The sequence below is a fragment of the Muscardinus avellanarius genome (assembly GCF_963383645.1).
Source record: "Muscardinus avellanarius genome assembly, chromosome: 4".
Taxonomy (NCBI): domain Eukaryota; kingdom Metazoa; phylum Chordata; class Mammalia; order Rodentia; family Gliridae; genus Muscardinus; species Muscardinus avellanarius.
Window position 1 is genome coordinate 110,525,944 of NC_137789.1, and position 13,145 is coordinate 110,539,088.

The 13,145-nt window shown below is 39.2% G+C and overlaps 1 protein-coding gene across 1 annotated transcript in view; it reads left to right on the top strand.

The window, feature by feature from the left end:
• ARID5B (AT-rich interaction domain 5B) overlaps positions 1 to 13,145 on the top strand; it is a gene marked incomplete at both ends in the record, with an annotated part of 191,502 nt that overhangs the window by 149,358 nt on the left and 28,999 nt on the right. The window contains 2 exons of the mRNA XM_080693885.1: positions 2,596 to 2,800; positions 4,733 to 4,785. Coding sequence (XP_080550011.1) covers positions 2,596 to 2,800; positions 4,733 to 4,785 — 258 coding nt within the window. The remainder of the gene's footprint in view (positions 1 to 2,595; positions 2,801 to 4,732; positions 4,786 to 13,145) is intronic.

Genomic DNA, 13,145 nt, shown 5'->3' on the forward strand with positions numbered 1-13,145 from the left:
TGTAAAAAAAAAAAAAAAACTTGACTTGGTCCTAGAGACCAAGAAACAGAATAATTCCTAGATATCCTCTGAGATGCAGGATGAGTTTGGGAGATGCAGCCTGGCTTCATTGGGAGCCTGTGCTATGAAGCAGGGAGTGGGAAATACATTGAACTTGGTCTGTGTACCCTGGTATGCTTTCCTTCTGTTTCTAGGTATTCCTACACAGGTGAGGCAAAAGGCTAAGCAACTAGGCTGGACTGTGAAGAGTAAATTGTCTGCTCCTTTAGCAGGGATGCTTCTGACTGGAATAGGGATTGTTGGCCTGTTATCATTGCAGAGTTAAGCCTCATCCTGTTTTATACACAGCCCTTAGCTCTATTCCCATTTGTATGAAGTTGGGGTTTGGAATGAGGCAGACTTGAATTCCAAACCCAGAAATTTGCCCCTTACTAGCTATATGACAAGATGCATAACCTTGTTGAGCTTCAGCTTCCAGCACCATAAAATGGGGCTAAATAGCCCCCTTTTATAATTCCTATGAACAGTAAGGTGGAATATCTGAAGCCCACTGCTCTATATCCAGCTTATCCTAGGTACTCAGTTGATAACAGTTGATACCGGTTTCATTCCCTTGGCTCGTATACAATAGAAGGGATGGAGCCCTTTTATCACTTGGAAAGAACCTAGTTTTTCTTTTACATCTCACTTCATAAATCACATTTCTAAGCAGTAGGTCTTATAATGCCTAGTAATAAGATATGATTTTTGATTAAAGGTTTGTTTTGACAACTAATTTAACATTTGTATTAAGATTGTCAGTAAAGCAGGGCTTAAAACCACAAGCCCTAGAGTGAGTCCCAAACTCACTGCTCATGAACTGAAGCATGTTATTCATTTTGTCTGAACTTCAGTTTCTGTATTTTTAGTATGAGAATAATAACCTACCTCATTAGGTTTGTGAACATGAAATGAAATAATTCATACCTACCTAGCTCTTACAATAGAGCCTGGCCACTTAGTAAACATTCATAAAAGATTGGAAGGTAAAATCAGATTAAAACTGGAGTGAATTTAGGATTTCGGGAGGCCATTAAATTACACATTTCATCAAAACTTTAGACCAAGCCACCTAAAATTTAACAGTGAAAGATAATGACAGTATAAAATGTCACAGAATGTTTGCCTTCCTATAATATCACAAAACACCAAATCTTAAAAGTATTGTAAGTAAAAGTTCTACATGGAAGAAAATGTAATCCCATTTCAACCGCTCCTTAAAAATTAAAAATCTTAGCTCAAGGCTACGCTGAGTGGGTTGTACAGGAAGTTTTATTTTTCCAAGATCAGTCTAAAGACATTAAACTAAGTGTGTTCATTTGAAGGAATAAGCAATAAAGAAACCCTAGCAGAAGATGTATTTCCCTTTAATAAATAAGCATAATCTTTAATGTTCTTAGCTCTTGGAAGGAGAATCTGCAGGCGAGGAAAAAAAGGGCTCAAAAATATGAAATGGAGAACACTGTAAGAATCTGCGGGACATTTTTATTCATAACATTTCCCCAGCTCTTGCCCTCTTCCTGCCCGATGTTGGATACAGAGATGTAAAGAATATTGGAATGTACACATTCCCCATGGGCGCACTTGAACTCTGAGTCTGACCCTTTGTACTTCCCCCTTTTACAATTAAAATAGCTCAGCAACTTAGCGTTATATTTAACAACCATCAAAGGCCTCTTGTAGAACATGGCAGCGAGAAGGGAACATTAGGTTAGCAGCTCCATGTGCCGAGTCCCATATCCTCATGGAGCGTGGAAGGAAGGACATCTGGAGCATTTACCATTTTTTTCTTAATGATGGAGCTTTTCACTTACTCTTCTTGATTTTTTTAGCTGACCTCTACTCCTTCTTTGGGGCAGGTGAACGTCTCCTGTTATATTCTCAGAGCAGACCGAAAAGCAAGAATTCCCCATTAAAGAGTGGATCTTTGGTTTCCTGCTGAGGGTGTTTCTGGGTGTCACCTTGCTGGTGTTCCTGGTGCCAGTGTTTGCTGGCATTCATTTGTTTTTTTTTTTCCAGGATGCTGATAAGAGTAGCAACAAGATAACTTTACTGTGAAGAAATAAACTTGCCTTTCATTTTGATGCAAAGTATAGGATGTGCAATTATTTACTAAGAAGGCAAAGTGTGTTTAAGAACATTAACCACCAATGGCGGCCCTTGGGAAAAGAAAATTAATAAAGAGGCAGAAAAATGTTTCGGCGAGGTGCAAACATGATTTCTGGTTTCTCAGCCACATATTTGCAAAGAGCCTAAAAGAAGAGGGCATAGTTGAGCAACCTACAGCCCACTGCCTGCCTGCTTCTATCGATAAAGTTTTATTAGAACATAGCCATACCCATTCATTTACATATGTCGCTCACCCTACAGTTATAACAGAGATCATAGGGCCCAAGGACAAAATTTAACAGGTGGCCCTTTGCAGAAATTCACCATCCCCTGGTTTAGTTACTGGTCCATCTTCCACTCGGTAGAAGCTCTGTCTTTCTACTGTCTCTGTCTGTACACCTGCCACGGCTGTGCCTGGTTTGATGGAACATACTTTCTGTTTTCTAGGTGAAATGTGAGGCCAAGTCAGCCTTGAGCAAGCCGAAGAATAACCATAATAACTGTAAAAAAGTTTCAAATGAAGAAAAACCAAAGCTGGCCATTGGGGAGGAGTGCAGGGCAGATGAACAGGCCTTCTTGGTGGCGCTTTATAAATACATGAAAGAAAGGAAAACGCCGATAGAGCGAATACCCTATTTAGGTTTTAAACAGAGTAAGTATACTTGTTTGCATTTCTGAAAACTTAAAAAATTGCTCAAAGTTTTTGAAATGGGGAAAATATTTTTCGGACTCAGGTTGATGTTGAAATCTTAATCTGGGGATGGTGTTCTCTGTTTATACTAAATCTACAAACTGTCCAAGCCAAGAATTTTTTCCCTGCCTCTTTCCGCTACATTGTTCCCTTCTGGGACAGTTGCAGGGAGATATTTATAGGCTTGAATCCACTGATTATGACTGGAAATAGACATGTTGAAAGTTTTCTCATTTTCTGTTTTGTCAATCCTGAGTGTCTGCAACGCCTTTCTTGTGAGATAATAATATGACGTAGCCTTATCAGGCACAGATGTTGCCTGTGAAAAGACAGCTCTTAAAAGGAAGACATTTAAAGGTGGACAAAACAACCACAAAGAGAAAACATATTTCCTAAGGCTCAAACTTGTTAAAAGATAACAAAAAAAAAAAATCTGACTTCAGAAGAGACAAGAAATCTATAGATTGGAACAGAGGTCCCAGTTTTGAAGACCTTTAAGATGTACATCTAAGTATCAGTGTGTATAAGTACAGCAAGGAACTCGGCTGAGCAAAATTCCATATACAAAGAGAAGAAATCCCAATCTTGCCCTGAGTTCACAGCTGAATATATATTTTGCCTCTGTCTGGATTTAGTGGTGCACAAAGCGATAAGCCTCTGGCTTGGAATAGTATTTTCTCCAAAAGCATCTTCCTAGATTAAAGCCATGTGTCATTTTGATGAAGAATATCAAACCTGTATGTTTTACATAACAATTTACATACCTAATAGCAATTGGCACTGATTGCAAGAGAACACTCGCAGCCATTATAAACTTATATAACTACGAATGATTACAATGTTTGTCTGAAAACTGGTTGCTTGAAATAGAAGTAAAATTAATGTACTATGAACAGCTTTGTTGCATTATGCATTGGTTCAGATTAAATCAAGGCCGAGGCAGGGCTCTTGATAGCTTTGAAATAGTGCAAGGTTCAATGAGGCTTTTCGAACATGTTGTGTCAAAGAGGCTTTTTTTTTTTTAAATTTTCATTTTATTCATTTCCCTTACCAAGGAATTACTTGAAGTTCCATTTTCCCCTCTTATAAAAGAATCCAATCTGTAGCAGTCACATTGCATGGTATTTGGTACAAATGAACAAGGTTGCTGGCAATTGGGCATAGTTGTTTAACAGCATCAACATATTGCAGACACTGCAAAGAGAATCTGTTTGAAAAAACATATTTATTTGCAACATCACAAAGGCAAGTTAGGGGACTAAGTGGGCTCATGACTCAGTTCCCTTTAATGATGAGCTGGTGTATCCCAGCTGCCTTGCCTGTGAAGTACTTATTTTCCTGCTCTCTGCAAGGCACCACAAACCAGTGAAATGTGGCATGTGAGCCCTTAATAGTGTTGCCATCAGACAGTCTATTAGGAAGGTAATCATATATTAAAGTGGTTGTTATTTATTGATCACAGAGAAGTCTTATCTGAGGAAAGCATTACACATTACTGTTTAGTCAATGGCTTCTAAGAGCTGAGCAAGATCAACCCTAATTTTGAAATCTTGCACATTTTTCCCAAGGTCACTCTAATTCAGCTTTTTTTTCTCTGATGATGGCAACAGAACCCGAGCCATTTTGTCCTTTTTCCTAAAAGTAGAACCATCTCCATGATTCTGTGACTGTTTCTTAAGAAATATTTTAAGTGGTAATAATAGATTCTGTTGTTGAATGCCCTTTGGCAAATTGTTTCCTAAGAATTCAGCTCTCTGGGGTATGGTAGTGTTTCTTTTTTATTTTTTGTTTTTTCTCTTTCTCATTGAAAAACAAAACAGAATGTTTTAATTGACATTTCTTGGAAATATGTTAATGCAATGCTTATCTAAATACTTATTGTCCCTCTAACAGTTAACCTTTGGACTATGTTTCAAGCTGCTCAAAAACTGGGAGGATATGAAACAGTAAGTGTTTAAGCAACTTAAATGAAATAATTTTGCAATCTAACTTCCCCCCCTCTCTTTGGCCAAAATGGAGAAAATGCAAAAGCAAACCATCGGTGACTGGCTTTTTCAAATGGCTCTACACTTTTTTTTTTTTGGGGGGGGGGGTTTATTGGGCCATTTTTTGAAACAGTCCCAATTAGTTCCAGGTTTGGCAAAATTGTAAACTTTGTCGTAAAAACTACAAGTGGAAAACATATGTAACTCTCCCCTGTCAGGGAAATTAGTTGGGTCTGTAATTTTTTCCCATGTTGAGAAAGGGCTATTATTGTACAACAAGCCAAGATTGCATAAAAGAAATTTCCCTTGGCAACATACCTGACATCTGTTCATGTCTAATATGGGAAATGTATTAAAGGCTTTCAAAAGTAATCAGGATTGGCCATTAAGGAATAGAATGCAGCAGAATCTCCTCTCATTCTAGGGCAAAGAAGCTTTATTAGACAAGGGTCAGTGCTGCATAAACAGGAAGTTATCAAACTTATTCAGAACAGGCTCTGACACTCTTTATCAGCTAATTCTAACTGACAGGAATGGGTTATTTTTAGCCCACGGGAAAATTTTGATGGCCAGATTTTTACAGCGTGTATTCTGAACCAATAAAATGTTAGAGCAACAAACTAAGATTAGGATCTTGAAATAAGAAAAAAAAAAGCTGCATTAATACAGCACGCAGGGATGACATCTGTAATAAAATCAATTGACATAGAAAGATGTCGTCACTGGAAATATTTTTTCCTCCACACAATGATCAGATTAAATCGTGCAGTTTCTTCTGCAATTGAGTAAGAAATTATTTTTTCTTTCCTTAAGAAGTAATCTGGAATATCTCTGTACCGTAGTAAAATGACAGTAAGAGACATACAGTCAAGAAAATGAAATTTATTTTAGCCCAAACACAATAACCAGTGTTTCTTGCCAGATAAAGCATGTTGTTCCATAAACTAATATAATGGCTGATGTCAGGGGCTTGTGATGGGAAAAGATGGCAAGCAATATTGTGAGTCAGATAATCTGGTATTTACTGTAGAGATATCTCCTATGAACTCTGACTACAAATTCTTTGATGGGAGTATATGTACAATGAATATTTAATATGTGTATTTATAAAGAAATATAATATTTATAAGAACTACATATAAAATGTACATTTCATAGGCATGATTTGCTTTAAATATTTGTTTTATCAAGTGCCCTGTGTAAAAATAAATGCTGTAATTTTTCACTCAGTTGAATCTGTTGATAGGACCAGGTTATTGACTCCCTGTCACTGTAGCCTAGAGTTTTCTAAAATCTTGAGCTAATTATACCTTTCATCTATGAGAAAAAGATGATAACTTAGCCTCATATTTAGGAGCCAACCTCACAGCCTAGACTTTCAAGTCTAACTTTTAATGTTAAGAATATACGTTTTTATGAACTGTGTCTACAGATAGTTATACGATATTGCACAATATTATGAAATGTCTTTTTAAACTCAGGAACTTTTTGTTATTCACTGATAAGAGGAGTGCCAGCAAATTTTACAGAATCAGTTTTCCCTGCTTTGGTATCTTCTGTATCTTACAAAGATTTTTTTTCCCCCATGCAACAACAATTTAGTGTAGAATGTACAGAAGAAACCTCTGATAAGGTTGTTTTGTTTTGTTTGCGGTACTGAAGATGGAACCCAGGGGCGTTCTACCTCCGAGCTACACCCCCAGCCCTATATTTTATTCTTTATTTTGAAACAGGGTCTCTCTGAGTTGCAAAGGGCCTCACAACGTAGAAGCTGAGGCAGGCTGTGAACCTGCCAGCCTCCTGTCTCAGCCTCCCAAGTACTGGGACTACCATTTGTGGAATCTTTAAACAGTATTTACTGTTTGGCCTAACCAATGAATGACCTATTTATTTGATCAGCTAATCATGTGAACCGTATATTTACTGGATACCTTATGTGTACAAGGCCTGGGAGAAGCAAAATATCTAGGCCAGCCATTCTAGTCCTTAAATTGCTTACCATCCAGGAGAGACAGTAGCTATACGACAAGGTGAAGAAAGATGGGGCTTTGGAGAAGTAAAGCTCTTCCCTGGTAGTGCCAGGAGGAGGAAGGCCTGATGGCTCTGATGTCATGGGAGCAGAAGTAGAGGAGTGGATGGGATTCAGACATGAATGAGATCATGGACTTCCAGAAAGAGAGAATGAATCCAATAGGGGCAGTGAGTATAGAGGTAAAATAAAGTTGAGCATAGAGAATCAGAGTCACTTAAAATAGAGTGGCTAGGTAACTGAGACAAGCATCCAGGAAGATGACTCTTCAGAGGGAAGATGAGGAAGGGTCCCGAGTCAGGAGTGTACTGTGCAGATGCACAGAAGGTCACCAACCCCCGTGTCTGGTGATGAGAGCAGCTCTTCTCTTTCTGGCACTGAAGTACAGGGGCACCTTCAAAAAGGAACATTTATGACACTTTTAGGCAGATAATGGGAAGGCAGAAAACTCTTTGTGTATCTATTGATTCTCAATTGCCTGCATCTCAAATAATTCTGCTGAAGTAGTCTGTTTTGGGGATAGCCCTCCAACTGGTTATGAACAGATTTTTTTTTTCTGTACTGAAAGTTGAATCGAGAGGCACTCTACCTCAAAGATACACCCCCCAGTCCTTCTTATAAATTTTGAAATAGTCTCCCTAAGTTGCCGAGACTGGCCTCAAACCTATGATCTTCCTGTGTCAGATTCCCAAGTATTAGAATTACAGATATGCGGCACCACACCTGGCTATGACCAGAACAGGATTGTATTTGTGTGTGTGTGTGTGTGTGTGTGTGTGTGTGTGTGTGTGTGTGTGTTTCTATTAATTGAACCTAGGGTATTCCACCTCCCAGCATCTCCCCCAGTCCATTTTCATTGTGGTGGTGTTTTTCCAAACAGGGTCTTGCTAGGCTACTGAGGCTGTCCTCAAACCTGAGATCTTCTTGTCTCAGCTCCCCAAGTACCTGTATCATAGGCATGTGCCACCAACCCAGCTGAACAAAATTTGAAATTTTTCCCTTCCTTCTTCCCCGTGTCCTCCTTCCTTCATTCCCTCTTCCCTCCTTTCCCTGGTGTTTCATGGTGCCTCTTAATCTCAGAGACACTCGAGTTTGCTTCTGCTATTCTGCACATAAGCCTTCATGCCTCCTAAGTACAAAAGACACTTTTCTCTTGTTGCATTTTAACTAATAAAACTGTGAGATGTTGGGTGAGGATACAGTTTTGAAATGAGTCCAGGAAATGCACAATTCTATCTAGAGTCTGAGAATGGAGGTTGTCATCAGTTACTAGAAAACGTTATCTCGTGAGATCATGTGATATTAGAAACAAGTGTAGACTTGTGTCGTGTAGAGCTCAAAGAGGTCTGAGTCTTCTAGACCCATGGCTCTCAATGGCTACTTAAGAACCAGGGCTCAAGTTTTCAACAAGGAAGGAACTTTTTTTTTTTTTTTGGTACTGGGGATCGAGCCCAAGGACATTCTACCTTCAAGCTACACCCCCAGCCCTAGATTTTATTCTTTATTTTGAAACAGTGAGTTGCAGAGAGCCTCACTAAGTAGCAAAGGCTGGCCTCGAACCTGCCATCCTCTTATCTCAGCCTCCCAAGTATGGGGATTACAAGCACGACCATGCCCAGCTAACAAGGAACTTTAAAGTATAAATAGTTATTAATATCCCCATCCCTAGAGCCGGGAGTGATGGCACACACCTGTAATCCCAGTTCTTGGGAGGCTGAGATAGAAGGACCACAGACTCGAAGACAGCCTCAGCAATATAGCAAAACTCTCAGCAACTAGAGAAACCCTATGTCCAAAAAAAAAAAAAATTAAATAAAAAGGGCTAGGAGTGTAGCCTAGAGGTCGAATGCACCAAGTTTATTCCCCAGTACCATAAAAATTTCCCCACCCCAATATATGAACTCTAGCCTGGGCCTCAGAAACAGGGGCTCCCTTTCTTTCAAACTGCCCATATGATGTTAATTTGAAGCCAGCAGTAACAATGTATAACATTTACTTTCAATAAAAAAAATTTTAAAAATAAGTAATAAATAAAATAAAATACAAAAAAAACTTAAAATCATTAAATTTAAGATATTCTTGGTTGAATAAAAAGAAATATTTGTGCCAGAAAAAAAAAAACAATAGTTACTAACACTTAGCTACCATCCCCCATGGTACTCAGCTTCAAATTGCAACCCCCATCTAATTCGAGTATCAGAGATCAGAAATGTGTCTTCATGCCATTACTATATAAACATGCTTGAATATTAACATTTCCTGGGCTCAAGAACAGCCCAAAGCTTCTGAGAAGTATTTTCCCATTCTGTAAAGTGATAGTTCTAAGTCAGAACTCAACTTAGAGCCACTTGAATTTTAAATATGGGAAAGTGAAGCAATCTAATACTTATCTTTCCTGAACTGTCTTTTTTGGGGGAAAAAAAAAAGATTCTTCCTCTCTTCCAGTTTGTATGCTCATTTTACGGATGAGGAAACCGAGGCACCGGGCAATGAAATGAGTCATCTGGGTCCTCCAGGTGTTCTTTAGATTCTGACTTGCTGAGAATTTTGACCACAATGCTTTCGACCTCTATAACGTCACTGGGAGGAAAGAGTCATAAATACACCCGTTTTGCCTCCCGTTCCCAGCATTTTCTTATACATCTAGAATGTGTTCTGCATATTTGGGGTGATGTTTTGGAAAAAGGACGTAATAACCTGCGTTTGCTCGCAGCATCTTTTAGTCCCCTCTTTGTATCTAACACAAGCTTTACCATATGTACCGGTTACTAGCTGAGATTTTTATCTGATTCTTAAGAAAAATATGTGTACTTAGGAAATGGTTCAAGAAGTCTTGATAATGTTAAGTGGTCAGTAATAGTCAAAAACGGCAAGCTTAAAATTTGTAGATATGTTACTTCTGCTGTTAACTTGCCATTGGATAAAGACATCTCTCTGGAATTCCTTCTGGTTATAAAAAGAGGCCATCTTAATTGGCTTGTTTTTGTTTGTGGTTATAAACTATTCCAAACCTTCTGGTTTGAATTGTGGATTATGGATTATTTCATTTCAGTCCTTCACAACCCTCAAATTGAATTAAAAAAAAAAAGAAGAGCAGAAGTTTTATTTTAAGCCATCATAGCATTTGACTAATGACTATATACAATCTTCTCAGCCTCCTCCGCCTTTGCTGGAAATGTATAAAGTGTCTCTTCATTTTTAGGTTTAGAGATCATAAATGTATCGAACAGATTTGATTTCCTAAAAAACAATGTTCTGATGTTCCAATTGGTTGGCAGGCAGGACTCTTCCTTTGCCGTCATCTACCCAACTTTTCTTCCCAAATATATTAGAGTATGGATCGCGTACAGTTGAAGAGGCAGAGCTGGCTAAAATTTTGCTTATGAGCTAAAAAGTCCTTCACCTCTGTGTCTGGGGAAGCAATTAAAGCTGACGGAGCAGCCTGAGGTATTCTAACAGCATGTGGAGGGTGGTTTGGTAAAGTGATTTCCACTTGGCAAATCATTCGATGTCACAAAGAGGTAATATTTGAAACACAGGTAGGGGAAGGAAAGGGGTGTTGATCAAATCTTCCTTTAGAAGCAATGGATGACCCATAGTGGTACCTTTAAGTGTGCCAGTTAGGAGTCCCTGCTCCCACCAGTGAGGAAGGATCATGAATTTTCATCTGGAAGAAGTTGCTTGTCTTCTCGCTGGAAGGATTAGATTTTGACATCAAATTCTGGCTTTGACATCATTTTCAAGACACCCTCTGAATCTAACCCTAGTTTTCTGGACAAAGGCGCTGGCTTAATTCAAAATTCTCGAGGCCAAAGATGATGTCATGCAGTTTTGAAAAGCTCCAGTTCCTGGAGTACTACCAGGAAAAAAAAGTCATCTTCCTTGAATTCAGTCCGCCCTCAAGGTGTCCTGAGAAAGAGGCTGTTTCTCAAAGCGGCCGGGCAACACTGCGCAGAAGCCAGTGCTTCCCCCTGGACTTAGCATTTCCTATATGGTCTCAAGCCACTGGAAGAACTTGAGTCAGAAAAGATTTTTAATAGCTGTTTCCTACCAGGCCACAAAAATACTAGCATTATTTCACCCCTGAAACCTCAAAGGTAGAGAAATCAAAGCTCTTGGGTTAAAAAAGTGGTTTCCACATTTTTTTTTTTTAACTAACAGGATATTTTCACCAAATGTAATTGAAGGAAGTAGAGATGACTCTTTCTCAGCCAGGAGTGGCAGTATAGATAATTAGTTTCAGGCCACCTTTAAAACATCACTCGGGTCTAAAGAGCAATTTGAAAATCATTATATTTATAAGCAATGAAAACTTTATGAACATAATAGGTACGAAGTGCTTTACATGGAGCACCCAAATTTCTACCCATGCTAGGGAAAGAAGTCACTGTCAGGTGTCTTTAGAGGGAGCTTAAACATCACCAGCACTCTGGTTTGTTCTGCTTGGGCATGGTCGGATCACTTTTTCTTCCTGATATGTGGGTAATTGTATGGACTCATTTTCCTTCTACATTATGAACCTTTGAAAGCAGAAACATCACTTTCTTTTCATAATATCTTCTCACCCTCTACCCTCCATTCCCCCTTCCACCTCCGTGTTTCTCTGTGCCTGGCATGGTGCCCTAAAATCTTAAGTGGTGGTAGATGGTGATGTCATGATCTCTGTCCTTTAAGTGAGGACCTTCAAAGAGATATGGAAGCCAAGTCTGGTGGTACACGCCTATAATCCCAGAACTTGGGAACCTGAGACAGGAAGACCACTTGTTTGAGGCCAGCCTCAGCAATTTAGCAAGACTCTGTTTCAAAATAAAACATAAAAAGAGCAGGGGAGTGTAGCTCAGAAGTAGAATGCCCCTGGGTTCAATCCCCAGTACCCAAAGATGGGAGAAAAACAATCCAAGAGAAATAACTTCTGAGGTTAATTTTACCATTTTCTTTCAGAAATAAAAAACTAAGCCAGACATGATGGAGTATGCTGGTAATCCCAGTACTTGGGAGACTGAAACAGGAGGATCACAGGTTTGCGGCCAGCTTCACCTATTTAGTGATGCTCTCTGCAACTCAGTGAGACCCTGTTTCAAGATAAAGAATAAAAAATATAAGGCTGGGGTGTAACTCAGAGGTAGAATGCCCCTAAGTTCAATCCCCAGGACCACAAAAAAAAAAAAAAAGCTAGACGTTCTTTATACCCTTAAAAACTTAGTATAATAGTAGAACAAGCTGAAAACGAATATAACCTAAGGATTAGTAAGAGGGCTGACCACAGGAGATAGATCAAATCTGTTGCTAGACCAGATTTATCAGTGAAGTGGGGTTGGGGTTAATTACCAAGAGGCAGACACTAGTTTTACCCAAGGTGAGATTTTAAAGCTGACTTGCCTCCAGAAAGGACATCAGAGTTAAAAAAAAAAAAAAATACAAGCAAATACATAACTAGACACAGCTACAACATGTTAGTCAATGGCGATTTACATGAGGTGTAAGAGGCAGGCCAGGAGAAGGTCTCTGGTACTTTCTACCTAGTGTGGGCCAGTGGAAAGATTTTAGACATTTTAGACATGGGCTCTTGCTTAGAGCCTATAGTCATTGTTTGCATTTTAAAGCACATCTGGAGACCAAAAAAAAAAAAAAAACAAAAAACAAAAAATCTGTGTGCACAGGAGAACTATGTGTTTAAAGCATTTAGCAGCTAGGAAGAACACATTTTATGGCTTTCCCATGGAAATAAACTACCTCAAAATGGTCTGATTGGCCCAGGCAGTCCACTGGAAGCCTGCTGAGCAGAGACCACATTCTCGAAGACCTAGTCCTATCTTCAAAGGTGAATCTCACTGCTAAAAATGAGGTTTAGATCCCAGAACCCACTAGCCAGGGGCTGACAGACTCCGAGCCAGCCACACATGGCTTATTAAAGCCCAGTAATGCTAGGTGCTGGCCTTCAACCACCAGTTTTAAGTCTAGTGTAAGGTTGATGTTTTCCCCATTTGATAATTGTGTATTTTTAAAGCAGGGTTTGTAATTTCTTTGACAGCAAGTGTTTCATAGGGCATTCTCTTGTCTAAATGTTGGGTTGTTGGAGGGGAACGAGGCTGCTTGCACACCTTTAGTGTCCCTATCATCAGTGGTCTCTCTTGTTTTATCAGCTGTTTCATAATCTGTTATTTTGTTTGTGTCTGTGTTTGTTTGTTTTGGGTGCCCCCACTAGAATACAGACACCTTGATTGTCTGTTATACCCCTGTTCCTAACCCAGGACCTAATAGATGGAAGCTATACAGTAAATTTTGGTGAATG